The 27,930-nt window shown below is 41.4% G+C and overlaps 4 protein-coding genes across 6 annotated transcripts; 2 read left to right on the forward strand and 2 right to left on the reverse strand.

Moving 5' to 3' along the window:
- Nucleotides 1–42: 42 nt before the first annotated feature.
- Nucleotides 43–1,473, reverse strand: LOC133964572 (C-reactive protein-like). The gene is made up of 4 exons (XM_062398737.1): nt 1,317–1,473; nt 1,006–1,063; nt 747–849; nt 43–661 (listed from the first exon to the last, which is right to left on the reverse strand). Exons 2-4 carry the CDS (start codon nt 1,061–1,063, stop codon nt 148–150), a joined length of 675 nt encoding a protein of 224 aa, XP_062254721.1. The 5' UTR covers nt 1,317–1,473; the 3' UTR covers nt 43–147.
- A 785-nt stretch (nt 1,474–2,258) lies between these two features.
- On the forward strand, nt 2,259–6,703 carry LOC133964573 (26S proteasome non-ATPase regulatory subunit 4-like). Of its 2 annotated transcripts, none has more exons than XM_062398740.1 (10): nt 2,259–2,408; nt 3,424–3,564; nt 3,649–3,763; nt 4,084–4,170; nt 4,322–4,390; nt 4,514–4,729; nt 5,307–5,415; nt 5,521–5,658; nt 6,096–6,151; nt 6,237–6,703. In XM_062398740.1, the coding sequence occupies exons 1-10, from the start codon at nt 2,383–2,385 to the stop codon at nt 6,405–6,407; spliced, it is 1,128 nt and encodes a 375-aa protein (XP_062254724.1). In that variant the 5' UTR covers nt 2,259–2,382; the 3' UTR covers nt 6,408–6,703. The 2 variants fall into 2 exon arrangements, with proteins under 2 accessions (XP_062254724.1, XP_062254722.1); XM_062398738.1 differs by lacking the exon at nt 2,259–2,408 and adding an exon at nt 2,458–2,525.
- Nucleotides 6,704–8,474: 1,771 nt separating this feature from the next.
- On the forward strand, nt 8,475–16,654 carry znf687a (zinc finger protein 687a). 2 transcript variants are annotated; one of them, XM_062398741.1, is made up of 11 exons: nt 8,475–8,620; nt 9,126–11,054; nt 11,569–11,824; nt 11,925–12,148; nt 12,263–12,447; nt 12,544–12,720; nt 12,824–12,986; nt 13,119–13,361; nt 13,446–13,558; nt 13,915–14,014; nt 14,103–16,654. In XM_062398741.1, the coding sequence occupies exons 2-11, from the start codon at nt 9,147–9,149 to the stop codon at nt 14,712–14,714; spliced, it is 3,981 nt and encodes a 1,326-aa protein (XP_062254725.1). In that variant the 5' UTR covers nt 8,475–8,620; nt 9,126–9,146; the 3' UTR covers nt 14,715–16,654. The 2 variants fall into 2 exon arrangements, with proteins under 2 accessions (XP_062254725.1, XP_062254726.1); XM_062398742.1 differs by having other exon boundaries at nt 11,569–11,800.
- A 261-nt stretch (nt 16,655–16,915) lies between these two features.
- Nucleotides 16,916–25,952, reverse strand: otoa (otoancorin). The gene is made up of 24 exons (XM_062398996.1): nt 25,764–25,952; nt 25,452–25,514; nt 25,157–25,350; nt 24,926–25,074; nt 24,419–24,537; nt 24,179–24,321; nt 23,330–23,435; nt 22,997–23,212; nt 22,748–22,918; nt 22,422–22,562; nt 22,229–22,278; nt 21,880–22,000; nt 21,638–21,756; nt 21,399–21,540; nt 21,029–21,216; nt 20,856–20,946; nt 20,524–20,668; nt 20,239–20,429; nt 19,600–19,749; nt 19,370–19,512; nt 18,827–18,963; nt 18,607–18,704; nt 17,748–17,901; nt 16,916–17,214 (listed from the first exon to the last, which is right to left on the reverse strand). Exons 1-24 carry the CDS (start codon nt 25,950–25,952, stop codon nt 17,132–17,134), a joined length of 3,303 nt encoding a protein of 1,100 aa, XP_062254980.1. The 3' UTR covers nt 16,916–17,131.
- Between the last annotated feature and the right edge of the window lie 1,978 nt (nt 25,953–27,930).

Genomic DNA, 27,930 nt, shown 5'->3' on the forward strand with positions numbered 1-27,930 from the left:
TATCACGAGTTTTGTCAGTACAACAAGGAATACAACCAGAAGTAACCAGAAAGATTTTAATAATCTCTACAGATCAAATTATTCACATGATCGTGGATGTTGCAACAAATGTGCTGACTAGCGATTCATTCACTATTTTACACCATGTTACACACTATGGGGGTCATCTTCCACATAAACCTGCCCTGCGATTACATAATCCAGGGACCTCCAGTTGAACACATTGCCTGGGGTGAAGCATCTGTCTTTCATATAGCGTTTTATCTCAGAGTCAGGGATGACATAGTTCCACATGTGGACTTTACCAATCATACCAATAAACGACTGATCTGCGTCAAAGCCCCCACCATAGCTGTCTTGTTCTTGACCCAGGAAGGTGATGGGCTTTCCTCTGATGGGCTGTCCAGATTTGATGAATCTCTTGATGGTTGGCACGCCGTCCACCCACAGCTGAGCCAAGCCATTATCAGAGCGCCAGGTAGCACACATGGAGTGCCACGTGTTTGGAGGAAATGACAGCGACAGAAAGTCTGTGCCGCCGTCCGCAGCGTGCAGCCTCATCACGTCCTCTGAATTGATCTTAAAGAGCACTAAGTCATTGTAGTGCGATGCTGTAGACAAAGAGAACAGGGCGTAGTTCCTTTTGAGATCTGTGAGGAACCTGAAGAGAAGAACAAGCCGTTAGAAACCGAAGGAAACAGTTCTACAAACATTCCCGCAGCAAACATGCTTTAATATTACACCACCTGAGACAGACGGTCACCGCGTTGAACTCGTTATGATTTGTGAGGAGGCTGACACGATCAACGTTGCTCTCCTTGGAGAAGACGAACACTTTACCCATCAGATCTGCACTGGGTGAAAATCAAACAGGGAGTCAGAGGGGGAGAGTGAGAAAGAATATTGACTATGTAAACGAACATAAACTGAATAATTCTGGTTACACTTGACCAATCAAATACTGCTTTATGCTTACAAATCTCTTTAACTGAAAAAAAAACCTACCGATGGGTTCTGCGAAACATGTTGACAGCAGGACCGTCAAAAGTAGAAGTTTCTCCATCTAAGAATTCAAAGGGTCTGTTTAAGTACAACTGAAAATAGGAAATAATTCTGGGAGTAAACTTTTGATCATAAAACTTTCGTTTATTAATTACTTTACTATCACAGTCTGGCCGCCTGTGTAGGTTCCAAGCACCATGTTTTTTTTGTATGACAGCAAATTTTAAATAAAGTCCACAAAAGATAGGGTATGATGCAAACAGCAAATGCATTTGAAAAAAGATGAGATTCAAGGTTGGTAGAGTATCTTTTACCTTGTGGTCTGGCAAGTGTCAGCTATGTGTGGATCACCTGGATGCTCCCGTTCTGGGTCGTCTGAGCTGCTTAATATGCTCTGCTGTAATCTTAATGGACTGTGGACTTTTTCCAAATTGTCAGGTACATCAAACAAAACATGTGTCCTCTTTTAGCATGAACCCCATTGGCACTGTAGGGGCACTATCTATTCTAATGACACAAGTGCATTATCGTCTTTGCCCTAATGTCCCAAGGAGCATTCCCCTGAAGAGCAAACATATCCACTGTGTACGAAATCACTCTCTACTCAAAATGCAGGCCAGTAAATAGTGAGTTTGCCAATTTGTAGTGCTGTCCAAATGTTTCATGAGATTTTGTAAACGGTATATAGTGGACTCAAAGCATCTTGTAGTGTACAACTGACGGTCACTAACCGAGCCACACACACCATCATGCATTGTGCTCAGTGGTGAAGGAAGTATTCAAACATTTTATAAAGTAAAAGCACACTTAAATAAAACATTTACCGAAATAAAAGTAAAAGCACCACATTAACTTGTAGCTTATTACCTAACTCAAAGGTCTACTACATCATTAATGGTGCTGAATAGTACAGACTGACATATATATATATATATATATATATTTATTTTAAATAAGGCCATGGATGTGGTATATGTTATATTTCTAATAACCCTATTTCCACCAAGGCAGTTCAAGGACCGGTACAGAGCCATTACCTCATGCGAACCAGTTTTTGTTTTGTTTCAACAGCCAAAGAACTGACTCTTGGCCAGAAAAAACTAGTTCGGCTCTGGCAGCAACACTTGGCTGGCCTAGAAGAAAAATCAATCTGACCTTGTTTGATGTTTAATCTGAAAAGAGGATTGAATAATATTTAACTTATTTGGGTTGAACCAACTCAGAACCAACCCTAGCAGTATCGGCATAGAAAAGAGGTTTACCTGGAGCTCCCTATTCAGTTCAAACGCAACATATTTTAATGTCTGCACATACAAGAAAAGACTTCATTACCCACAAGCCACCACGTCGGCGTAGTGGATCTGGGTCTGGGACGTCAAGATGGGGCTTGAGAGCACTATGGTCTGGTAAGGAGACAGAAACACGTTTAAAGTGACAGAGTTGACTGACAGTGAGACACCGGTGGGACATATGAAGTGTGGAAGTGTGCAGCTCGTTCTGGGGTCGACACCCAGATGGCTCAGGTTCACACCATTTATTTTACACTGAAGATGCTCGGGCTACCCCCTGAGTCACCTAGCTAACGTCAGCTAGCTTTAGCTTCCAGAACAAAGCTAACCAACCGCTTCACAAGCACGTTCCAGACATTTGATCACGTTACATCCACACTCGCGCTAACCGGTGAGGTTGTGCTGATTGTGTAAATTAATCTCACCGGCAGCGGAATCGTAATTTAATCACAATATCTTTGTTTAACGGGTTAGCATTAGCTAGCTAACAAAAGCTGTCATCCCATGATGGGTCTGTTGTTTCCTTTACTTGATAAAGTAAAGGATAAACCAGAGTTAACATGTTTATCAGTCATGTTGTTCTAGCTATATAAAAAAAACAACAGTCATTTATTTTAATCACAACCCGGCTTATTACATTCATTTCCATTGTGGTTGAGTTTTTTCATTGGGGCTGCATCGTTTTATTTGGATCTTTAGATGATTGTTTTTGTTATATTTTCTGTCATTTGATGGTAAAGAAATAGTGAAATTACCCTGAATGTAAAAGATAGTTATTAATAGTATCAAACTACCTAAAGATGACAATATTTGCTTCTGAGAAGTAGATATAATTAAATGTTTGACATTGCTGCTTGATAACTTTATTCAGCCACTAATCATTTTTTTCTAAACTGTAGTCAACTGACCCAATGATCCAATTGTTTCTCTTTATAATCACAGAGGGAAAATATATGTATTGTATGTGGATATACAACCAATATTTGTCCAATCTAGGGCTGGGCAACAATATTGACTGATATGAAAACGTTTCATCTTCAGATAATTTGTGTCCATATCAACCAGTTCTAGTCCAATCTGTGTGTATGTCTTTTCTGAAGAGATCACTAACCTTGTTGTTTATGTTCCTTAGTGTGGACAACAGTGAGTACATGCGAAATGGAGACTTTCTGCCCACCAGGCTGCAGGCTCAGCAGGATGCAGTTATCATTGTGTGTCACTCGAAGACCCGCAGCAACCCTGAAAACAACGTGGGCCTCATCACCATGGCAAAGTAAGAGGCTGTGTGTTTGAATCAGTGTAGTGACACTTAATATATGATAATCTAATAACAGAAGTGTGTTATGACTCTGTGCAGCAACTGTGAGGTGCTGACCACACTGACTCCAGACACGGGGAGAATACTGTCCAAGCTGCATGCTGTGCAGCCCATAGGAAACATCAGCTTCTGCACGGGCATCAGGGTGGCACATGTGAGTTTGTGATTAACACTACACAGTGGGAAAGTAACACAATAGGAGCTGGAAAAAAGGAACACAAAGTTGAAATTTAGGAACATGTAGACAGATCAGTTCAAGTTGATGTCGTAAATCAATTGAGTCCCAGTATGCCATTCCAGTGAGCCAAATACAATATAGTCTGCTTATTGTAATGCATTACACCTGTTCTTCCCATGCTATGGTATGCAAGATGTCTGTGGTGAAAAATAATTTAATCTTCTGATTATAACTCAAGTGCATTTTGTCAAGTCACACGGTTCTTATCTTTTTATTCACCATGTTTCTTTCTGCAGTTGGCATTGAAGCACAGACAGGGCAAAAACCACAAGATGCGCATTATTGCATTTGTTGGAAGCCCAGTTGAAGACAACGAAAAAGAAGTGAGTTAAATCAATCGGTGTGTGTTTTCCATATTATTTCCATATAGACTTTCATATCATACTTTAAAGATTTGGATGTGAAGGTAGACAGTAATCGGGATACATTATTAAAAGTGCCTCTACAGTTATGCCTCTTTCTCTTTTCATGTAGCTGGTCAAAATGGCGAAGCGTCTGAAGAAAGAGAAAGTCAACGTGGATATCATTAACTTTGGAGAGGAGGTATTTTTTCATTGAAGCACTACACAAACACACACACACAACCTCTTAATTATGTACTATTTTATATATCTTATCACAAATATTTGGTGCTCCACACGCCCACCCTCTTTCTCTTCCTTGCAGGAGATGAACACAGAGAAGCTGACAGCCTTTATCACCACACTGAATGGTAAAGAAGGTGCAGGCTCCCACTTGGTCACAGTACCTCCAGGCCCCAGTCTGGCTGATGCCCTGCTCTCCTCACCCATCCTGGCTGGAGAGGGAGGTGCAGTTCTAGGCCTGGGCGCCAGTGACTTTGAGTTTGGAGTGGATCCCAGTGCAGACCCGGAGCTGGCCTTGGTAAGAGAGAAGGGGTATCGCAGTATTCAAATATTCATCTTGAAATCTTTGTGACCTTGCAACTTTCACCCATCGTAGCAGTCCCCACACAAAACTGGAAGCCAAACACATTGATGTCAAACTTGCTTTCTTTTTACTGGAGATGGAGACATCATCATTCACCAAACAAAAATAATACTAAAGAGTCGGTGATGCAGTTGGCTGATAAATCCAAACGCACAATTGAAAGTCATTGGTTGACTTTGAGATATTGTAAAATCAAGGCCATATAGATTGATGCTTGCCAGTTTCCAGGACCAAACTTGTTGCTGTCACATGCTACCTTTGGGCACAAATGTCATAGTACAAACCAGTCGATAGAGGACTGCCTGTAAAAACGATATGTCACTATTGGTGGTAGGGTGTGCTTACATATCACAAATTGTAATCTTTTAGATTTGGCTGAAGTGAAATTGTGTATTTTAGGCTGCAGCAATTCCAAAAGAATCATACATTCATGGAGGGAAAAATCCTAAAATAATTACTTGTAGTAAAAAATTCATTATGATTTATTTCTTCCTCTTCTTTTTTGCGCTAGGCTCTGAGGGTGTCTATGGAGGAGCAAAGACAACGGCAGGAGGATGAAGCTCGCAGAACCGGTGTTGCATCAGCTGCTGATGGAGCCATTTCCTCTCCTGTCGCAGATGGTAGGAAACAATTATGTTGCCCATTTCCTTTCATTTTTGCTGACATGGGGTTTATTACTTTCAGCATGAGTGTGTTGACATGGCATATTTTTCTTTTTGTTTCAGAGTCTGAGGATGCCCTCCTGAAGATGTCTGTTCCACAAACAGAGTCCTCCACACCTGCTTTACCAGACTTCAGCCGCATGACAGAGGATGAGCAGATTGCCTACGCTCTGCAGATGTCTATGCAGGGACCAGTAGCAGGTCAATCATGCATTTAGAATTATCAGAGTTTCCTTCATCCGAGAATGAATGACCTTGAAATACAAGCTCTTTCCAGCAAATCAACAGTATTAAATGCCTGTTTTAGTTTTAAGTCAATATTTGCAAAGTTTATTATATCTTACGAATGCAGTGTGAGACAACAATGGTATAACTATGTCAGTGGTAGACAGCGGTATAGTTATTTTGATTTAAAGTAACATACCGAATTGGTTTATTTGTTTTTCGCCCAAAAAATATTCAGACTTTAGATGTGGTTAAAATGTTATATTTTAATCAGCAGTGGATCAAACAGTAAAATGTTTGTGTTTGTCATTTTGGATCAACAGCAACATTCAGGTCAAAAATGTGCCCAATCACCCACCAACCCCATGTTTCCTTCTTAAACACCATTTCTGTTCCTTTTGGTTTATCTGCAGAGTTTGGAGCTGAGGACATGGACACCGGAGCTGACATGGATTCCAGTGAGCCGAAGGTAAGCGCAAGCCTTTACCAGTTATAGTTGTTAATTTGATGGTATTGAAAGGCAAAGGTTACAATACGTTATTATCTGTATCTAGGATGAGGAGGACTACGATGTTATGCAGGATCCAGAGTTCCTCCAGAGCGTCCTGGAAAACCTTCCTGGAGTCGATCCCAACAATGAGGCCATCCGTAACGCCATGGGTTCTCTTGCTTCCCAGACTGGCTCTAAACCCGACGCCAAGAAAGATGAGGAGAAAAAGAAATAAACACATGAAGAAAAAATTAACATATGATGAATAAACAGACCTGAGAGTTGCACTGCGTGTGTTATTCGGGGTATATTATTTCTCCCCTCAACACAGGAAATGTTTTGTTCATCTTTTGTTTATGTATCTGTGTGAACTGTAAACAATGTTTGCCTTTTTTCAACTTAAGGTTGAATGATTTCTGATTTTCATTTATTTGTGTCAAGCACATTCTTCCTTTTGAATCGTTTCTAATATAACTACTCAACAGCATGGGCCAATTACATCTCTTAATAAATTTAGATTGTGAAACCTTATGTGATTCTTGAAATTAATTTACTTTGTATGCTTGAATCACTTTGTTAACGGTGTATAATGATTTATATTATTTCACGCAATGAATAAATGTGAATTCAGGGAGATACAAATGGACACAGTGAGATTGGAGAACAATAGTTGTGTATTAACTTAATGATAGGTGACATCAGTAAACATATTTAAAGATCTTTACTTTTCTTGCAGAATATTTCAATCCAAAAACAGTTACGAAGCAAGAGAAAAGTTTAAAACGGCTCCTTCAGACTTTTGGTGATACCTAATGCCAAAACAGTAAATTAAAGATGGTAAAATGTACAGCTGATACTAATATTTTTTTGTGTGTGTTTTCAGGTATATAATCTGGAGAGTAACATTTACAATTTATTTTAGCCTGAAGTGATGTTTTGTCAAACCAAGAGTTTAAAATCCTACTGTGACTGAGAAAAGTGTCAAATCAGCACCTTTGAGAAAATGGGTGCAGCAAACATTTGGAATTGTTGCTTTAACAGTAGAATGAAATGTTTATAGAATATTTAAGTTGTTGACGGGTAATTTTCTTTTGGTCGACTTATCAATTAATTTATCAAAAGCTAATTTAGCCCTGCTACTTAGTCTATACGGTTTTACATTGTATATATTGGTTTAATTTTGTTGTGCAGTGATTTTTGGTTGTACATCAAATTGCCCTTGAAGGATAATAAAGATTTTCTTTTATGGAAAACAGAGGAACCCAGCAGCCAGCAGGGGGCAGCCTCAGGACATCACATGGAAACAAGCAGCAGCAGACTGCTTGGAAATTAAGCAGCAAAGATCCAGGGATTTGTTGTTATTGTAGATTTGTGCAGTAGTGAGGCATGAAGTGGAAGTCAACCTGAGAAGCTAAACTTGAACGAGGACATCCAGAGGGGGACAGAGAGACAGCTCACATTCAAGGTAAAAGTTCAGGAGGCAGGAGGTTTGATTTGATTAATGAGTAATGAGTAATGAGTGACCCTTACTCCTTGTGATAGTTGATGGGAACAATATATCATTTATTTCATCACCGAATATAAACTACAAGGTTTTGCATGAATTTTCAGAATTATATTAAATTAAATCTCAACCAACTTTTAATTGCACAATATCTTACACTATGTTAATTAAATTAATATTTAAAAAAACTGCTCGTGCAATTCCTGCGCAGTGGGCTTCTGCGCAGAAGGTGCGCGATGGACCTGTGCGCAGAATGTGCACAATAGGCCGCAATTTTTTAATTAAAATAAAAAAAAAAATACATAATTATTATAATTTTCTTTTTGACTTAATTTTTTTTTTTTTTTTTTTAATTGTAAGATATTGTGCAAAGAATAGTTAGATGAAGTCCTGCCAACACGACAGCCTGCTAAACTTCAGCAGTTATATTAATATTAAGGATTGGATTACCTGCTCATTCTCATGAGAAACTAAGCACAGGAAGAATTGCACATTTTGTTTGTCTGTGAATCGATTTTTGTGTCCCGTGGGGGCACGGTTGTCTGTCAGTGCCTGTCAGTGCTCGTAGTACGGTGGCCCTGAGAGCTCAACGATCCCGAAAATAAATAAAAATGAAGTTAAAAAAGATGCTCAAGGTTTAAATATCTGAATAACAAAATAACATATTTTTATTTATATTGGCTTTAAAAAGTCATAAGGGTAAATATGTTTCAAATGAGTCTCTTTTACTTTTGGAGAAGGGGGGGGGGTTCGGGTATTTTATCTTTTCTCTAGGATGACATGTTCATATATTGATGAAGGGAAGAGTTATATAATCTGGTTTATTTGGAGTTGTTGGAAACATGAACACGTGCAGGGCTGTCGGGAAGTGACCGTCGCATGATGTGGTGACGGGAAACTTCTGCGTCCGACAGAAAACTCAGGAACCAATTGCAAACTAGCAGGTAACTATAGCTAACTACAAGCTAACGTTAGCTTCAGCGAGCTTCAGCCTAAGTCAACCTACCATGCATTAAACACGATTTATCAACAGCGCGCTAGCTACATGTCGCTCTGAGCTATTCACACTCTTAAACTGACTCTTACAGTGCAGTTGGTCGCTTGACGTTAGCGAGGCCAGCTAGCAGGCGAATGCTAACACGTAGCTAGCTGTTAGCAGACGCTCCCACTTGTTGCCGCTTGACAGTTGACATCTTCAACTTTGTTTAACTCGTGTCTCTTCATTACAGCTGTGTGTGTGGGGGGGTTATCGTCAGTGAAGTGTGTGTTAGAGCAGCAACACACCACCAACTTGTTGCTTCGACCACAACACACCGGAGCTTCCTGTAGAAACAGCTGTTTACAGACGGAGAAGTTCAAACTCAGCTCTGTCAACACTTAGGATTCAATGAGGTTTTCACGTGTTACTCTGATTTTGTGTATTTACATGAGTTTGTTTTTGCTTGATAGTTGTTGAGCCTTGAGCCGTCGATGGGGGACATGAAGACCCCAGACTTTGATGATCTGCTGGCGGCTTTTGATATTCCTGACATTGATGCCAAGGAGGCCATCCAGTCCAGTCCGGAGGAGCAGCGGGATGAAGGGGGGACCAACGCCGATGGGTCTCCGTCATGCTTTCCCTGCTCCCCTGCCTCAGACTCCGACCGGCCCTTGGTCAGCGTCATTGTGAAGAACAGAGTGCGCTCCGAGTCTGTTGAAGAGGAGGAGAAGTATGATGCTGATAAAACGGACAATCCTTCAAGTGGTAACTCAGCCCCTCGGGTTCAGGTCAGCTTCAACTCACAGCTTGTTCCCAAACTGACAGCCGATGCTGCCGCGGAGCCGAAGATGGCCAACGGCTTTGAGGGATCTGTCCCCCGGGATCAGGGAGCGTGGTCCCTGCGTCCCTCCACTCTGGATGATGATGATGATGATGATGATGATGAGGGAGACAGAGATAAAGGAGCGGAGGTCGCACCGACCCATCATACAACTGATGTCATGAACAGTTTGAAGCCCCTGCTCTTTCCCCAGTCTCTGACCAGCTCATCGACTCCATGCTCTGTCAGCCCACAACGTTCTCCACACTCCCCTCAGAAAGAAGAAGCTTGTCTCCTCGGTAACTCATCATCCTCTCCTTTACCACAAAATGGGAGTATTAAAGTGGGATTTATACACTCAGATGATTATGACTCAGAACCAGACATAGGTAGTCCGCTAGTGATCCAAGAGAGCCCAGAATCTATTATGTCCTCCCCTCCCAAATTTAAAATGAGATCTGAGTTACTCAGGTCTCCTCTAAAACCTTCTCGTGACATTTCCAAGCCTCCTAATCTCTCTGCAAAACCTAAACAGCTTCATGAGGATCAAGGGCATCCTAGAACCCCTAGGTCTCCCACTGCAGCTCCTCAGCTGCAGAGCACCAAGGACTCCCTTCCCTCTGTCATTACGGGCTCTGCATCGGTTCAAGAAGAGAAATACCCAGAGCATGTGATTGATGAGAGGGACTCACCCGAGAGCCCACCGCCCAGTGAGACAGGTCTTGTGGTCCCCAAAAGTAGCAGCAGCCCTGATTTGGCCAAAACACCAGGTCTATTGGTGAACCCCGCGGACGCTCATCACCTAGAGGAGCTCATGGATATTGAGCCTAGCAGCGAGGAGATGCCAGGTCGCACTGAGGATCTGAGTGAAAAGATGTCTGGAGATAGAGAAAAGTTAAATGAGGAGACCAGTGGTGCTGGGACATCATCTGAGGATACTATGTCTGCTTTTGCTGCAGAGAAGGATTCATCACCACTGCGTCCCCTCAAAGTTAAAATCAAAATGCGTACAGGAAGCATCACAAGAACTGTGACCGGTGTGGCACCCATGAGAAGTGCAAGAGCCACTTCCAGGGCTGTGGAGGGTTCCAAATCTTCACCAGAATGTCTTAACACAAAAACCAAGAGGGTGCTACCACAGAGAGCTCCGCCGCCTGCAGTTGCAATGCTTCAGGATGCGTCTGCTGCAACAGCTCAAGCTGCCAGTACGGTTAAACAGAAATCTTTAGTGGACACCAAACCTAAAGCTTCCCCCACAGCTGTCAGCATCACCAAAACTGCTGCCCTGCCCTCCGTGTCCCCGCAGAGAGTTGGCGCAGGTGGGATCAACCTGCGCAGTCTTGGCCAGAAGACTCTCAACAGTGGAATGATTCTCACCTCACCTTCACCTCTGACCTCTCAAAGTGGCAGCAAACCAGCATCCATAGTCAACAACACTGGGGCGATCATATCCAAGAGTCAGACCAACCTGGTGGAAGCATTCAACAAAATCCTCAACAACAAGAACCTGCTGCCGTGTTATAAACCAGACCTGAGCTTGCCTCTGCCTGCAGAGTGGGGCATTCCTCTGCCTGCGCAGGTGAGCAGCTTTATGTCTAGAGCTGGATCGATTTTTTTCAATTAATCAGTCAATCGATCAACATAAACATTTGTCAGCAGCTCTATTGATGATTGATCAATTATTTCATTTAAAAATGCCTATCAGTTTACTCAATATGTATTGGATTGTTGGTGAGACAAGACAAGCCATTAATGAATTTCACATTAGGACCTGAGGAATTTAGATTTTTCACTGTTTTCTGAAATTTTAAAAGACAACAAAATATGAATCAATCATCCAATTTAATGGGTAAAACATAATAGTCAAAGGCCTTATAACCGCAATAAGACATCTCTGCATCTGAATAACAAGCATCTCAATTTGTGTTTGAAGAAAAAATTATCTTCCAAGAGGGCTTGTGGCATACAAAACATCTGATATCACATTATCAACAGAAAGTCATTAATGACCAAGTCAGATCCTTATTTTCCAGCTCTCTGTTTTACATGAACTCATCGGTATCTGATAGTATTATATGTTTGATCCCTTGCAGGGTTATCGTTGTTTGGAGTGCGGCGATGCCTTTGCCCTGGAGCAGAGTTTGGCTCGACACTATGACCGCCGCTCACTGAGGATTGAGGTGACTTGCAATCACTGTGCCAAGCGCTTGGCCTTTTTCAACAAGTGCAGTTTGCTGTTACACGCCAGAGAGCACAAGGAGAAAGGCCTCATCATGCAGTGTTCCCACCTGGTCATGAAAACTGTAACTTTGGAGCAGATGATAGGTCAGCATGAACCCACGACAATAGGTCAGTGACAGTAGTTCCTGTCTGTGATTTAACATTGTTGTTGTTTATGGGGTTGTCTGTGATTTTGATCCTTGTTGTATCTTTCTCCTTGATTCCCCAGGTGGCCTCTCTCCGTCTCTCCTGCCGTCCTCTTCAGCACAGTCATCATCCTCTTCAGGCCTGGTCCTAGCAAACCCAACATTACAGTCACACAAAGTAGTAACTAACAAGAAAGTAGAGGAGGTGCAGCACATTAACAATAAATGTCCCGAGTGCCTCACTCAGTTCAGCAGCAAAGAAGAGGTGGCCGAGCACTTCCAAGAAATCAAACCAGGACACACTTCTGTAAGAGACTGAGTGTGAAGGAGTGAAGGATAATTTATTTTCTCATCATATGCAAAATGAGGTCTAACTCAATTTATGCCTTTGGTCTCTTCCTTTTCCTCCGATGTCCCGCAGCCATGCTCTGAGTGTTCTCCTCCCATGTTGCTGCCGAACAGCTGCAGTGCAGCCGCCCATCAACGCATCCACCAAGGCTGCGCACCACACGTGTGCCCAGAGTGCGGGGGCACGGCCAAGCAGCCGCGATTTCAAACACATCTGGATGAGACCTGTTTGCATTTTGCTCGCCGTATTGGATACAGGTGCGACATCTGCTCACATGGGTGTTCCATTAAATTGAAGTTTGCCGTGGTGTTTGTTCACCCATCTCTCTTCTCTCTCTCTTTCTCTCGGTGCAGATGTTCCAGTTGCCAGGTGGTGTTTGGCGGGCTGAACTCTGTGAAGTCTCACATCCAACAGGCTCATTGCGACATGTTCCACAAATGCCCCAGTTGTCCCATGGCTTTCAAATCTGCCCCCAGCATCCAGAACCACATCACTGCCCAACATCCAACACTCACGGAAGGGCCGGCAATGTATTGCATACACACACTTTCATGCAGATTTAAAACCTTGTCTTTTCACATGAAAATAGTGTCTTTGTCACATTGAATTGAGACACTTTTTATTCTTTTACAGATTGATATATAAATGCGTCATGTGTGACACTGTCTTTACCCACAAACCCCTGCTCTACGTCCACTTTGACATGCATTTAATCAATCAGAAGGTGCATGTGTTCAAATGCCCTGAGTGCACCAAGCTATTTTCTCAGAGGAATTCCCTACTGGACCATTTCAAGGTATATCTTCATTTATGTACTTGATCTATATCTAATTATATGTTTAGAAAAAAAGAAAAGTAAAAGAAATTCAGCCATACAACCCCTCTCCTTATGTTTTTTCATTTCTTTTACCCTGACCCGGTTCCTCAGACCCACATTAAGACTCCCACGTTAAAACAAAAGCAGCCTCTACCTCCAGCTGCTTCCTCTCATCCACAACCTGCAGTGAAGTTAGAAAGCTCAGATGCTGATGAATGGAAGGATGAAGATAAAGAAGAGAAGGTGAAGACAAAGAGGATGAAGACCCCTTCAGGGTGGAAGTGTTTTCCTTGCCATGCAAACTACACAGAGCGGGATGACTACATTACCCATATGGCTGAACAGCATGGCAAGGTAAATTGACTGCATTTGTTTTTTCAGATGCATCCATTGCTTGTTTGATGTCTTCATAGATGTGTATGTGCTTGTGTCGTGTAGAAACTAAAGAAGTTCCCCTGTAACAAATGCGAGAGTTCCTTCACCACAACTTCCAGTATGAGACGTCACATACGAGACAAACATAAAGTCATGAATCGAGGATTCCGCTGCCAGTGAGTATCCCACCTCCAGTATGAAACTGGTATCAAAGCATTTGTTGTTTAAAACATTCACTAAATTGTTTTAATTTAAAACTAACGCTATATAGCTTAGTGAAGTAAAACTATTGGAATCAGTGATGTCTGTAAAATAAGAGAGAGGGATGTTACATGTGCTAATTGCTTCACTTTCCTATAATGATGTCAGGTTGAACCACTCACTGGATTTTTCACAGATATTCATCTCTCTAATATGCACACACTACAAGATAAAAAAATTATGGCAAATAACACACTACTGGATATTAAGTTTTGAAGACGCACTTCAATCAGAAATTGAAGTTTATCTGTGTATGTGTGTGTGCATGTAGGTTCTGTACTGAGGGTAAGAAAACGTTCAGTACTCGAGCTTTGCTGGAGAGGCATGTTCAGCTGAGACACAAGGACAAAGTGGGCCATGACACTCTGGTGGTAAGCCTTTATTTTCTTTACAGTCCATCATCAAGAGTTTTTACTGAGCTATGTTCAAAATAATTTACTTTGATTCTTCTGGTCACAGGGAGGCAGAGATGAGGCCGACAGCTCCTCAGAACAGGACAGTAACTTGGGGGCTCGGCGCAGACGGAGAGGAGCTGTGAAGACGGAGCACAATGAAGAGTCCACAGATGGGATGACTCCTGTGAAGAAGCTGCGGTCCACCTCCTCTGCACCTGCTGCACACTCACTTCCTGACTCTGAATTCCGCTGTGCCCCGTGTGGCTTTGCCACAGACGACCAGACATCATTCTTGGAGCACATCAGCCAGCACAAGAGATCAGGAGCCGAGGGAGGGGGTCTGCAGTGTCTGCAGTGTGGAGCCTGCTTCACTTCCACCTCCTCCTTATCACGCCATCGCTTTATCATCCACAAAATGAAAGATTCAAATACTGACAACCAGCAAGCCCTCAGCCTGCACCCAGCACCTTCCCCTGCTAGCAGCAGGAACCATGATGATAAGAGTTCTCTGGACTGCTCTGCACCACCGTCACCCTCTTCTCAGAAAGAAGAGGAGGACACGCTGGCCTGTAAGGTGTGTGGTAAACATTTTGAAAAGGCATCTGATCTGAATACACATTTCAGAACTCATGGTATGGCCTTTATCAGTGCAAGGAATGCAGGAAAAACTACCTAAGGTGGTAGATACAAGGTGGAAGATCGGTGTGGGCAGGTGATACTTCTGCAAAAGTGTCTGTGAGCACACCAATGCACTAATGTAACCAAAGATTTTACAGGAGAGTTTGTGCGAACGGATTTTAAGAGTCTGGCCTCAACCTGCCAACATTCAGGATCTAATGCTGCATCTCTGTGTTCAGGAATGATACTAATGAGATCAGAGCTACTTGCCAGTCAGTAGACAGTTAGTCTGACTAGTTCTCAGACCACATTCACAGGTTGACAAAAAAGAGCTGTGAATCTCCAACCAAATCCTGCTGTGATGATGTCAAGGTTTTAGTGAATGTTGATGGACAACTATGTACTGTGTCCATTTCAGATTTTGTATATGTTTATCCTACTGAGGAGGAGGAATGTTGAATGCCAACCCAGGTGTTTTTCTGTCAAGTTGTTGCTTTTATATATTTTTCTGGAGAATAATTAATTATGGGCTTAGTTTCTATCAAGTGTGTATATGTTATTGGCAGCCATTTTCTACAGCCTTCAATAGCTGTGCCCCACACAGCCGCCGGGGGATGTATAGACAGCTTCATTAACGGAGTGCAATGAATCCTGGGAAAGCTTTGCCCGAGAACGATCAACCCATTGCAACCTTCGTTGCTCTGGAATGTAAGGATGCGTTTGAATGAGCCTTTGATTTGGGACAGTCTTGTTGTGCCACTGTGACGCAATCGGTCTTCAAATGCATTGTCTACACATGCATTGAGACACGGCTAATTATTAGATCGATTCCCAACGTAAAAGGCAGCAATTGGCTTCCATATGTTTTAATGTGTTTTGTGATATGTAAGACAAATTACCTCTGTTTACACAGAGAGGGAACTATGTACTCGAAAGAATGTAATTTAAGATGCAAACTTAATGAGTCCCACTCAGACTTATGAAACTTTTACTTTGGAAAACTGATTTGCTCCATCACTGTCGTAGCTGCCTCTAGAGGCCATTAGATGTAATGTATGTCTGTATTGTTAACAAAAGACTCCTGCTAATAAATGTTTACTGTACTAAGTGCTGAGTAGGAGTTAAAATCCCTGCATATCTTAAATGCCTCATGTATTGAGGTGACGGTGGACCAATAACTTTTTGGAAGTAAAATAATTTTAACTTTAAATAATTATGATGATTTGAAAAATGGTGAGCAATAGGTGTACACACTTGGAAGTTATTTTCCTAAAACTTTGACAATAATTGAAATTAATATTTAATACTCAAACAAAATTGAATGTTCGATATTTACACCAGATTAACTGAATCATTCCGTCTCTTAGCAAGAGATGGAAGTAAAATCATGTGTTTTTGTTTTCTTGGTATTCAGGCATATGTTTGTCTGAAGCTTTTTTTATGAGATTACAGTAAACAAGCGTGTAGTCAGTGAGCATGTGATTAAGCTCGTTCATTCTGCTTGGCTGAGAACATGAGGACATGTTGAACTTTGTATTTGATGAGTATTTCTTCAGTCTTTGGTATCGCTAAAAAATACTGACTTGAGCTGTGGTAGAGGAACCCACACACACAAACTGAATTTGACAACTGTTAACGCAACTGTGTCATGATACAAAAGGTCCCAGAATATTCAGTAGAGCTGTTATGTTGTGAACGCTTAAATGATTTTTGCCTGCTGTGTTTTGATTTGATTTCTAGTAGCACCTTGTTTTGTGTGGTTTATGTCTTGAAAGCTGCTGGTTCACTGAGACTTCTCAGACCACAGTATCTATAAGCCTGATCTAATATCCATACATCGACATCGCTGAGGCCTCAAAATACTGTACAGCGACCTGTGAGCACTTTCTCAGGAGATCATCCAGTGCTTTGAAACACACTGTCCTGTTAAACCTTCTCAGTTTTTGCATTGACAAGACAATTTCTAACCAAATGTTTATTAAAAATTAATCAAAACTGCCACGTGGTCGTGTTTTAACTTTTGTCTGAAAACACAACCGTGAGTGTATTCATAATATTTATTTTAATCATTTATGATTCTCCATTTTGTCAGCACAGTATCAAATATATCCAGATTGTGAGATCTTAAGACATCCAGTATAGACTGACAAACATGACATATTCCCCTCAATATATTAATATATACTCTATCATGAATAATTAAACATAGAATATTTAAGAGTGATTCATAAAACTTTCCTAATAAACATTCCTACCAGGTTATTTGATTATGTTCTGATTATGTTGATTTATATTGTGAAATGATCTCACAATCTGCGAATATGTCTTCATCACAAATAAAATTAACTTGAAGAATTATACTATTGTCTAAAATAAAATGATTTGATAGAAATATGTAGAAGAAATAACAAACTATGGCTATGTGTTTAATTAAAGCAGTTGCAGGTTTCTCTAGTGGATGTGGGGACTCTGGTCTCACAGGAACAGGAGGCCAATGAGGAAGACCAGAAAGGGCTTCATGAAAGCAGAGATCCCCTCAACACTCAGCGATGGAACTCCTGGATGAAAGAGGGATGAGAGGTTTGAATTATTTAATTCATAACAACATTTGAAAACCCTGTAAGACACTTGCATACTGTGAACGGTGGCGTGCTACATCTTCACAAAATCTGGTTCAATTCACATGGAATATTGCTGTGTTTGTTGTTTCTCTTCTCACTTGAAAGGGAAAAGAGTTTCATATACTGCGCTTGTGTCATGTAACACTAATTGACTCAAATGACAATTGTGGAGTTTGCGATTGTTGCCTTTCACTGAAATCTGAACCAGTTCAGTTCGGATAATTTATTCTTGTTCTGTTGTATGTTTGACATAAAATGTTTGCCGGGTGATTACAGCTCATAGAAACCCAGTGCCTTTATAATAAATAACTTAAGATTTTTGGGGGGAACATGACATTAATAATTTTAGGTTTCAACCATAGACTTTTAGTAGTAGTTTTAACAATCCAGGTTTCCACAGCAGGTATTAAGAATCTAAAAACAATCTGAAGAATATGTGAATTTAGAGCATTGTACACATATCCTCTTACCTGACTCGCTAGTGTTCTGTGGTTCCTCCTGAGACCCGGTCGCTGCTCTTTGGAGAGCGGCTCGCTGCTTGTCCCCCAGAGCTGCTTGTTGCTCAGTGGTCACCATGGCAGCGTTGTCAGGACCCAGAGCCTCAAGCTGAGAAGCAGAGAGTCCCTGGAGGGAAACACAGGAAGGGACACACAAATTATAGACTAAGGAAAAGTTGTTCAGGAAAACAACATCGTGTAATCACTCACAAGTAATTTAAATGTAGCATTTAAATCTTATTCAAGTAAAACACTGAAGTGTTATCAGCTAAACGTTATAAACAAAAGTAACAGTACTCACTATGTCAAAAAGCGCCTGTGTAAGTATCATTAATGTACAGGCAGCATATTGTTTTAAAATAAAAGTAATACATTTATCTGATGGTGCTTTTCAAGGAACCTCACATTTAGTCAAGGATGAAAAGAGAAACATTAAATGCATAAGTATTGGGTGTATACAACATTTTATTGTATTTTTTCAATGTGGAGAAAAATATTTAATTATTTCTATTTCACTTCAAATCCACTTGTTAATATGTCATAAACAATGACTATTGTAAATAAAGCAATAAATTGCTTTACATTGAGGATGATAAAGAAAATCCCAAAAATGAACAGTTTAAAAAATTGGTCATCCAATATAATAAAAGGAGCATTTTAATGGCAGGTTGAATCCCTTCTGAAAAGGGTCAACATTTGTAAAAGAAGTTGACTTGAAGTAAAACAGTTAATTAGTCCTTTAAGTAAATACACTGTTCCTCCACTGCTGGATTTGTCTTTCAGCTGAATGTCGAGGGACAGACAGAAAAAGGTTCTTAAAAAAGTTACTTACAGCAAAGTTGTCAGCTGGTATGAGCGGGATGGAAGTTTTACTGAAAAATGGACAAACAGATTCTTTCAGAGAAGCCAACTCAGCTCTGTCCAGCCCAGCTGAGGGAAAGAGAAACGGAGGGGGGGGGGGGTTAATTGGAGTACTGACGTAGTTTAGATGATATTACACTGGAGTTCGGTTTCCTGCAGAGAAAACACAGAGACACAGGAAATGACCTCACCGATGATGTTGCCCAAGTCAGACACACGTGCTTCAGTCCAGGTGCTCGGCTCCCCGAACGCTGACACAGCAAGACTTTTCAACTGGCGTGCAACTGGATAGGGGCACCGACTCTCCCCCATCGAGCCGACAGCATCCCTGTGATAACACGAGTTGGAGATTATTCTCACTGTTGATTGTAAATGTTATTTGCAGCAGGACTTTTTATTATTGATTAGCCACTGCTTTGAATAAGACATTGAGACCAGAGATGACAAATATGGGGGGGAGACAACTAAAAGCTTGCATTGATAGTTGAGGTTAAAGCAACACTATACAGCTTCTGCTGAGCAACAGCGCCCTCTGCAGCCTAACATGGTGAATAATTCTGTTGGGAGATGTTTATGTAGAGAAATAACAATACCTATGAACGTGTTGGCTGCAAAGTTCAACGTTCAGGGTGAGGAGTTGGAATGAAAGCTACACCATTCTTCTGAATCCATTCTACATTAAGAGACATTTTTAAGCTGCCGTGATATGTGTGTGTTCGTAATGTTGCACAAACTTGAAGGCTTCCTTGTCGAGCTGTCTGATCTCGCTCTGGTTGAGGCCACAGATGAACTGGTGCAGCATGACCATCTCTGCAGCTCCCAGCTCCCGGGCCGTCAGGTTGTTGTATTTAGCAACACCCATCCACACTGACTCCATCTATTGAGAGAGGTCCTCAGGATTAGGTGACATCACAAGCATCACCAGTGTAACAGTCGTGAGCATGCAAAGCTGTTTCTAGTTCACCTGCGACTCCATCCAGCCACAGTCAGTAATGTCCTCCATAGCGTCCAGAGATAAGGGGAGCGTCTCCAGGTCTGTGTTCGAGAAGCTCCGGGTTAAACATCCCATCTGCATCACCACACTCTCATTCATCTGTGACACTGGGCCAAAGCACTGCAGACACACCAGAAAACAGTGGAGAGAATGTTTGTGATGCACTTTTCTATGTTTGCCAAAATAAATTATTGTTTTATTTACACTTGAGCTTTTAAATAGTACATTATTTGCTCCGCTATCCAGTAATTAAAGCGATTAAATTAGTTGGAGTAGAAGTCGGGGGATGGAGCTGCGATATCGAAACACACGCTGGACCAATGGGGTGTTAGTCTCAGCTGTCAGCCATTCAGTTTAACCCTGTTTTGGCATCAAATAACTAATTAGAACCAGACACTCTGGATAAATATGCACTTGGACATACATCATTACTAACATGGAGGAGGTGGGACTTATGAGCTACACTGCAGCCAGCCACCAGGGGGCAATCAAGACACTTTGGCATCACTTTTCGGGAAGTCATGTTATCCATCTCTATCTTCAGTTTATGGTTTTTGTGATTTGATTGGTTGAACCATTCAACAGTTTGGGTCATTTAACATCTTTTACCTCAGTTGCTTTTTTCCCGAGCACGTTCAGTTGCTCTGCACTGTAGTCAGGGACGCGACCGAGAGTTTCTACTGTAGAGACGAAGGTTTCGTTTGACATCTGTTCAATCTGTGCAGGTTTCCAAAAGACATTGCCCATTTCCAACACCTCCACCAACGAGACAGTGGGTGTTTCTGTACCGGTAATGGTAGCTGAGAGAAACAGAACAGCAAAGAGACACAGAACATGTGAGAAATAGAAAGGTATACAGCAGAGTCCTACAGGGAAAAAATTAACAACACACACAAGATGTCTCTTCCTCACCTGCCCTCTTTCTACGTTCTGAATTTGATGGAGGGGTGATGGTGAGATCAAATAACTTCTTTTTTAGAGCGTCTGAGACGTAGGGGAGACGTGACTTCAGAAAATAGAGAACGTCCTTCATCCAGGGCTAAAAGAGACGGAGGGGGGGGGGGGGGTACCATATAGTTATCATGAAGAGTACATGTATGAATGAAGACACAGAGAAGGAAATCCCCTCTTCATTTTGAGCGACTGGTGATTTATTGATGGAAATGTGGAATAGGTTTAAAACAGGATATCAGGAGCTGCATCATGAGACCAAAACAGATTCACACCTTATTGGGCAGAGCAGATGTGGCATTGTCGTCCAAAAGAAGGAGTGGGCCCAGTGCTTCCATAGTCTCTGCGGACCAATCAGATGGATCCCTGAAGAAGAAGAAGAAAATGAATCACACTTCCTCTATGTTTCTCTGTGGTAACTCCAGTGCCCACAGGGAGAACGTCCTACTTATAAGTCTGGATGAGCAGCTGTATTAGATCCGTTCTGTGGCGTTGAGGAATATGCAGGCAGGTGGCCATGTCCCACAGGCTGGAGCGCATGACATCAGGGTTCATGAGGCGCAGTTGGGAAGCAGACAGCTGACACATCAGCTGGCCCAGCCTGGACACATCCTCAGTGGTCAGTTCGGACAAATCCTCCCCCTGCGAATGTACAGAAAAAACGTCTCAACCCACTGGACTCATTGTGTGACACTGGTGGTTTAATGCGTTTATGAAGTGGCTTCACAATCAACCCCATCAAGAGATTTGGGGCTGAAATGCTAAACATCAGTCTCCACCACCACTGAAGCACTAAGTGTATGCATCCCTGTGCGTACTGTGGACAAGCAGCGCAGCGCCCTCTTCAGGAGTGCAGGGCGAGATGAGGCACTCAGAGCTAACAAGCTCATGTTGGCCACTTCCATCTTGTCGAGGAAGACAGGACACACCGAGTCAGGCAAGTCCTCCACATTGGCCGGCCTGGGACAGTGGAAATGAGATCTCAGGCTGTGACACTTTATTGTAGGAAATCAGGAAAATCTAAATTAGACCGGAAAAATGAAGAGCGTCTGTTTACGGGAGGTTAAGAAGCATGAGAGTGGGAATGTTTTCCAGCTCCTCCTCTGTGATGGTTTGGAAATAGTCAGCTCTCACTTTCTTCAAAGTCGCGAAAAGTTTTCGGGACGCACATATCGCCTGAAAACACATTTGTTATCATTAGGTTTTAATTCACAGATGACTGTACGTGTACGTGTGAGTATATGTATATATGTATATATATATATATATATATATATATATATATATATATGTATATACCTGCACTTTGGAGAGCCACTGTGGATTCTCAGTTATGGCCTGAGCCATGTCCAGAGAGTCTTTGTCCGCAACTGTTTCAATCATCTTACAGGTCACACCCTGGAGGACTGAACGCAGCTTTCTGTTTCAGGCAATGATATGTAGAAAGTACACATGTGAAGCCAGAGCAGAGAATTCACACACAGCAGCAAGAATATGCAGATAATGGAAAACAACTTATAATATACATTGTTTATATTAAGTCTTTAGTAAACATGACTATATATATATAAAGTCAAAGATATTTTAGAAGCTCAGGGATGCTACCGTCTCATTTAATGACTGATGAGATAAATCTCTTATATCTTACCTATAGTTCAACTGATTTTGGTCATGCATCTTTTTTGCCAGGTATGCTGCCTGAGGAGAAAACAATAAAAGAGGGAATCATCAGCTGCTTATGAATCTCGTTACAGAATAAACATTGAAACCGCCTTATTCAACAATTAAATGATATAGTCATGGTTCATTATTAAAACAAAAAGAACATTCATTTTCAATACCTGTGACTGACTCCAGGTTCTTTTCTCCACTTGGTCCAAAAAAGTGCTGTTTGTCTTCCTCAGGACGTTTAGAGACAGAACGCGAAGCAAAGGGTTGGACAACTTCGACAGCAGCTCCGAGGAATTCACATCTTTACGCAGCTACAGAGAAACATTGAACTCTTTCTGAGAATATGTTTGTAAATGATATCACAGACAGCACAAATCATTTCCCCCTCAAAATTATCTGTTGCTTTCCATGGATTTACTTTTTTAATATAATCTATCATTCTCTCGGGTTTGCTCGGTGGATAGCCTCTCTTTCCCGCTTCCTTCTCCTCACTCACCCCCATCAGCATGGCCTTCAGCTGCCCCCTGCTCATCCTCTTGGTGATGTTCCTCAGAGCATCTGGATCATCCAGCATCTCCCGGGCTCTGATGCCCTTGAGCATGCACCTCGGCAAACCTTCTACAACTTCCTGGAGGGTCATCAGCTCCTCAAGTGTAACCTCTTTACACTAAAGTCAAGCAGATTGAGATAAGTGTCAGAGGAAAGGAAAAAGAAGTTGAGACAAGCTGCCAACCCTACTGCTCACCATTTTGCCGCCCGGTTTGTCCGTGAGCAGAGCCATCAGCTGGCCTTTTGACCATCGGACATTGGGCCCCATAGTTTGGAGGATGGCTTCGCGATCGCTGTCAGGGAGTTCGGACAGTTGTTTGGGAGACAACAAGGTAACGCTGCTGCCCAGCTCATGCACTGACTGAGAAGTGTTTGAATTTGACATCAAAGTCTGGACAAGGCGCTTCCTCAGCTTCAGTTGGGAGGAAGTAAAACACAAAGCGTCAACAAGAGAAGATTCGTGAAATGTGTAACTTCAGTCCTGGCGGAAGAGGGACATGTGTGAAAGAATAAGTAGGTCATGTGATACCTTTCTGCTTCTAGGGTTGTTGCAGTTGTCAAGCTGAGAGAGGAGTTTCTTGCTGAGGTCAGGAGTCAGGTCTGGAGCATCGTAGTAGCAAGCCAGTGTGCCGAGCCTGTGGACGGTTTAAGGGATGAATGCATTTTTCTTTTATAACGAGCGAATGACTGCCGATGCTCTCTTTCCATAGTTGGAACATTTAAGACTTTTTCTCCCCGAACAGAATCAATAACAGAACAAATATCTGACATTTGTGTCACAGTCAATATCAGTGACGCTGGAAGTCTATATAATAACACTATATTCAATGCAGTGATGCAGTAAAATTTATAAATTTATATTAATTTGATTGGCCAGCAACATTGTATACAAATTTATATTTCAACCAGCAGCAAACATAAATACAACTTACTATTACTACCACTGCATGTTGTCTACCTCATGGTCTAATTTTGTGCATCAGATACATATTCTGAATAATCTGATATTAAATCCAAATTTGTTAAATTATTAAATTAGAAAACGTCGAAATGCTAAACCACTCTAAAAAATCAAATGAAAATTTATCTTTTCATTGATTTGTTAACCTTTTACGCCTTGCAGTTCAATCTCCTTGCCAGTAGTAGGCGCTGCAGACCCCTACTTCCAGCATCAGGTTGGTGAGTTAAAACAACTTAGACATTAGAGTATGTTCATTTACTCTCGTCGGTGTCCTGAGGAAACTACATGATAAGTGGAAATCTGTAAATCTCTAATTCCGTTTGAGCATGGTAACTCATCTTTTGCAAACAAGGTGCTGATAAAAAAAACCATCTGTAATGCAGTAACGTTCACACAACTGTGCAAGAATACACATACTTGTCTGTATGTTGTGCCAACTCCATACTTCCACCGTAGCACTCCTGAATCCTTTCCAGAAACTTCTTGCTCAGGCTGGGTTTCATTTCGCTCATTCTGGTCAAGGTGGATGTGAATCGGTCCGACTTGAAAAATTCACACAGCTGGAGGAGAAAAAGCAAAAAGGTCAACAACCAACATATAATCTGGTTATTTGGTACTTCCAGCTGCACAGGCTCTTCATCACCCTTGGCACCTCACCATCTCTTTGGGAGAGGACTCCACATCCTGCAGAGTTAGGCGGGAGAGGTAAGGCCCAAAAGTATTCATAGCCTTCAAGTTCAGCCATTGCAGTGAACTTTTGCAGCGTTCCATAGATTCTACAGAATAAATCAGTGTTATTCAATCACATGATTTTGCATCATAGAAGCTGCTTTTTGCTTTAATGGCTCGTACTCTAGTAGTTTCTCTCTTTTCTCTTATTAACATATTGACACAGAAATGAGTTTATAAATGAGTATATAAATGTATAAATAAAAAATAAATGGAAAAATAATTGTAGATAAATGAATAATTAAATGTAAAAAATTAATTATAAAAAAGAAAAAATACAGGAGTAGCCTTTTTCAATACCTACAGAATTAATTTTCCATGTATTTATTTTTCTATTTATTGTTTCTTCTAATGTAATTTTTTCTGTTCTTCATAGAATACTGTATAAACAAGTGTGCGTAACTGTTTTTTTTATTGCAGAGAGCGTCTACTGACCTGATGGATTTGACTCCCCTCCTGACTCAGATGGTGGTGTCATTGTGCAGTTGAAGTAGTTCTGAGTGATCTGCTCTTTTACCCATTTTACCACAGAACCTCTTTGATGGTCAGACATGGTGTCGTACATGTCCCGCATCATGTTCATGCTTGAACCAACAGAAGTTTTACAATGATAAGGAAAGTTGCTGAGAGAGAGCAAAGAAGGTCACTGTATCAAATCATACTCACATCTTCTCCATGTATTGAGCCTTTACTTCACGAGGAAGGTTCAGTCTTGAAGGAGGCATATCTTGCAGTGCAGGTTTGGCCGCCCACACCATTGCATCATACTCGCCTGGGTCCATGTTGTTTTCACCTGGCGTGGTCAGAGTTGTCCAGGACATGGGGGCCACAACGGCTTGCATGTAACATGCAGATGCTTCCTGTGGAGAGATGTCAGGTATTATGACACCACCAGAGAGAAATGTTGATTTATTAATGGGTAGTTTAATTGTTGTTAAGATGTTGGCTTGAGTTCACTGACAGAGGAGTTCCTCATCAGTCGGATCATTTGTTGAAGTTTGGTACAATTCCACATCTTGTTTGGCTAAAAGAAAAACAGAGAAAAGAATCAACGTGAATAAAAAAAAAGAATGACATAAAATGTTGAATATCAAGATCATAGTTTTACTCCTGAAAATATTCAGTGACTAACTTTTGATCCACAGATTAAGATAATAGATTTCATGTTTCAACGATTGTTGTTTTGTGAACCCATAATGTATAAATGAGATTTAAGTGCAAAACCATGTGGGTATGTGTGGATGACTGGTGGTGTATATGTGGGTCTTCACACCATTTCATTTGAGTCAACCATGGTGACCCGGCCGTTTGAGTCTTTGCTTGCGTCCTCTGTGGCTGTTTTCAGAGCATCGAGAAACGTGAAAAGGTCGGAACTGGATGAGTCCTCGTCCTTTTCCTCCACAGGCAAATCGCTGAATGTGGAGACAGGAAGCAGGTGAGTGGAGCTGGCACCAAAGATCATGATCCGTGTTTTATTTGTTTATTCATCTTGACATTTGATTATCCAAGACAAATTCAAACAAGACTGCGCTGTTTTCCAGGAGCACTTTGCTTCCTTGTCATATAAGCATCCTTCTACCGTCTTCAGGTGGAGCCGAGGATCTTGCTCTGCCGTGTCTTGACTTCACGTGTTCTCAACTTGGAGCGAATTAATCTCCTCCTAAGCTAAAACAAGTGTAACGGCTCATTTCAGTTTGCTTTAGAAGCAAGATTAGAGGAATAAAACATATGAGAACAACTCCTTGAAAACTCTCTTCAGGAAATCAACCAAACCCACAGTTGCCTGTAGTTGAAAACAGGGCTCTGCTGAAACATGGTAGGCATCTGGTATCCTGTAACACAGCAACGCAACACAGATAACACACGTCAGGAATGGACTGAATAATTCACATAGTTAGTGAGTCATGTGTAAACATGGCCCTCAACATGCACAAGGAGACACACACACTCACACACACACAAACACACACACACACACACACACACACACGCACACACTCAACTAATTTCAAGTTTTCTCACCCATGTTCTGGCACTTCATCATCTGATTGAAAGAAGCAGAGCAGATAATGTAAATTTGAAAATTCCTCATGCAATTTCTTTGGATTGTATCTCCTTCAAATGACTCACCAGTTTTTGGGCCATGTTCTTGAAGTTAGGTTTTCCAGGCATGTTATTGTGAGGCTTTGCTGAGGACGTAATGTTCAAACACATAACACATAAATAACATGGATGCTAATTATAAATGGAAAAGAACTTTGTGTGAGGGCGCTGCTGCTTACCTGAGGCTGCACAGGCTACAGCGAGTAGCAGGAGAAATGTTCCTCCTCTTGAAGCCATGGTGAGAGGTCCTCCCCTGCCTGTCTGTTGAATGTGTTTGAAACTGTCCATCAGATTTTACAATTGAGTTTCTCCCAGACTTGTTTAATATTTCTTCGTGGGTTTTATTTCCCATGACATGAGAAGTTACAATGTGTCATGATTTTGTAATCAGGTCTCCAGATGTCATGGAGCCTGTCTCCATGTGAACACGTGTATGCCATCCACCCTTCCTCTAAGGACCTGTGATCATATCGCCCAAGTTACCTTTGGTGTTACCAATGCGATGGGAGACTCTGGGGACCTGCAGGTTAACATCCTGTGACAAACAGGTCTGAAGATGTACACAATGTACCAGGGAACAACATTTTGTCGACTTCCCAGAATAAAACAGCTTAGATTTACATATGTCTTCAATCATTTGCATGTAGGTCATGTTTAATCATCGAGTTCATTTGCTTTCTAATAATTTGACTTCTCATTTAAATATACCCGATGATAAAGAAAAATTGAGTTAGAAATAAGAATATTAGACTTGTAATGAACTCTTTGAGTTATATAAATTATCCCAAGACCATATATCTCTTTTAAAGTGGGACATGATTTTAATGCATTAAAATAAAAACTTATTTTCTGATTGTATAATATAATAAAAAACATCACAGGGATCATCACTAATGAAAAACGATTAATTAACATTAAACATATATATTAAAACATAGAAAATGCACACACAGCCCAATGTATGTATCTTCTATTTACGTCATAAACCAGTTTCAAGAAGATTACTCATCACAAAGACTGAAAAGGAAAAACAAATAACTTTCTGAATCATGGGATAGTTGGGTTATACTCACAGAATCTGCGTCCGGTCCCTGGTAGATGTAAACAACAAACAATTTAACGTATTAAAGAAAACTGAATAAGGATGAGCGGAGGATGCACGTCCTCTTCCTCTGCCGCTCTGTCACGTCTGATGAGAGCTGGGTGGTTACTTGACCTCTACTTACTCAAAGCAGGTGCATGGTGTATAATGACAATGTGTTTGTGTGCTTGTTTGCGAGAGAGAGAGAGAGAGAGAGAGAGAGAGAGAGAGAGAGAGAGAGAGAGAGAGAGAGAGA

The sequence above is a fragment of the Platichthys flesus genome, chromosome 11, assembly GCF_949316205.1.
Source record: "Platichthys flesus chromosome 11, fPlaFle2.1, whole genome shotgun sequence".
NCBI classification, from domain to species: Eukaryota; Metazoa; Chordata; class Actinopteri; order Pleuronectiformes; family Pleuronectidae; genus Platichthys; species Platichthys flesus.

Bases quoted from the DNA above. Each gene is read 5' to 3' on its own strand.
- LOC133964573 (XM_062398738.1), top strand. From the start codon at position 2,473: ATGAAGTGTGGAAGTGTGCAGCTCGTTCTGGGGTCGACACCCAGATGG. The intron at 3,764-4,083 runs GTGAGTTTGTGA...TTCTTTCTGCAG, and splicing joins CGGGCATCAGGGTGGCACAT to TTGGCATTGAAGCACAGACA. The intron at 4,730-5,306 runs GTAAGAGAGAAG...TTTTTGCGCTAG, and splicing joins CAGACCCGGAGCTGGCCTTG to GCTCTGAGGGTGTCTATGGA.
- LOC133964572 (XM_062398737.1), bottom strand. From the start codon at position 1,063: ATGGAGAAACTTCTACTTTTGACGGTCCTGCTGTCAACATGTTTCGCA. The intron at 850-1,005 runs GTAGGTTTTTTT...CACCCAGTGCAG, and splicing joins ATGTTTCGCAGAACCCATCG to ATCTGATGGGTAAAGTGTTC. The intron at 662-746 runs GTGGTGTAATAT...TCTTCTCTTCAG, and splicing joins GCGGTGACCGTCTGTCTCAG to GTTCCTCACAGATCTCAAAA.
- znf687a (XM_062398741.1), top strand. From the start codon at position 9,147: ATGGGGGACATGAAGACCCCAGACTTTGATGATCTGCTGGCGGCTTTT. The intron at 11,055-11,568 runs GTGAGCAGCTTT...GATCCCTTGCAG, and splicing joins GCATTCCTCTGCCTGCGCAG to GGTTATCGTTGTTTGGAGTG. The intron at 13,362-13,445 runs GTAAATTGACTG...TGTGTCGTGTAG, and splicing joins TGGCTGAACAGCATGGCAAG to AAACTAAAGAAGTTCCCCTG.
- otoa (XM_062398996.1), bottom strand. From the start codon at position 25,952: ATGATCTTTGGTGCCAGCTCCACTCACCTGCTTCCTGTCTCCACATTC. The intron at 20,430-20,523 runs GTGTGTGTTGTT...TGTTTCTCTCAG, and splicing joins AGGTGAGGAAGAGACATCTT to CTACCATTACCGGTACAGAA. The intron at 17,215-17,747 runs GTAAGAGGATAT...TCTTTCATCCAG, and splicing joins ACAGAACACTAGCGAGTCAG to GAGTTCCATCGCTGAGTGTT.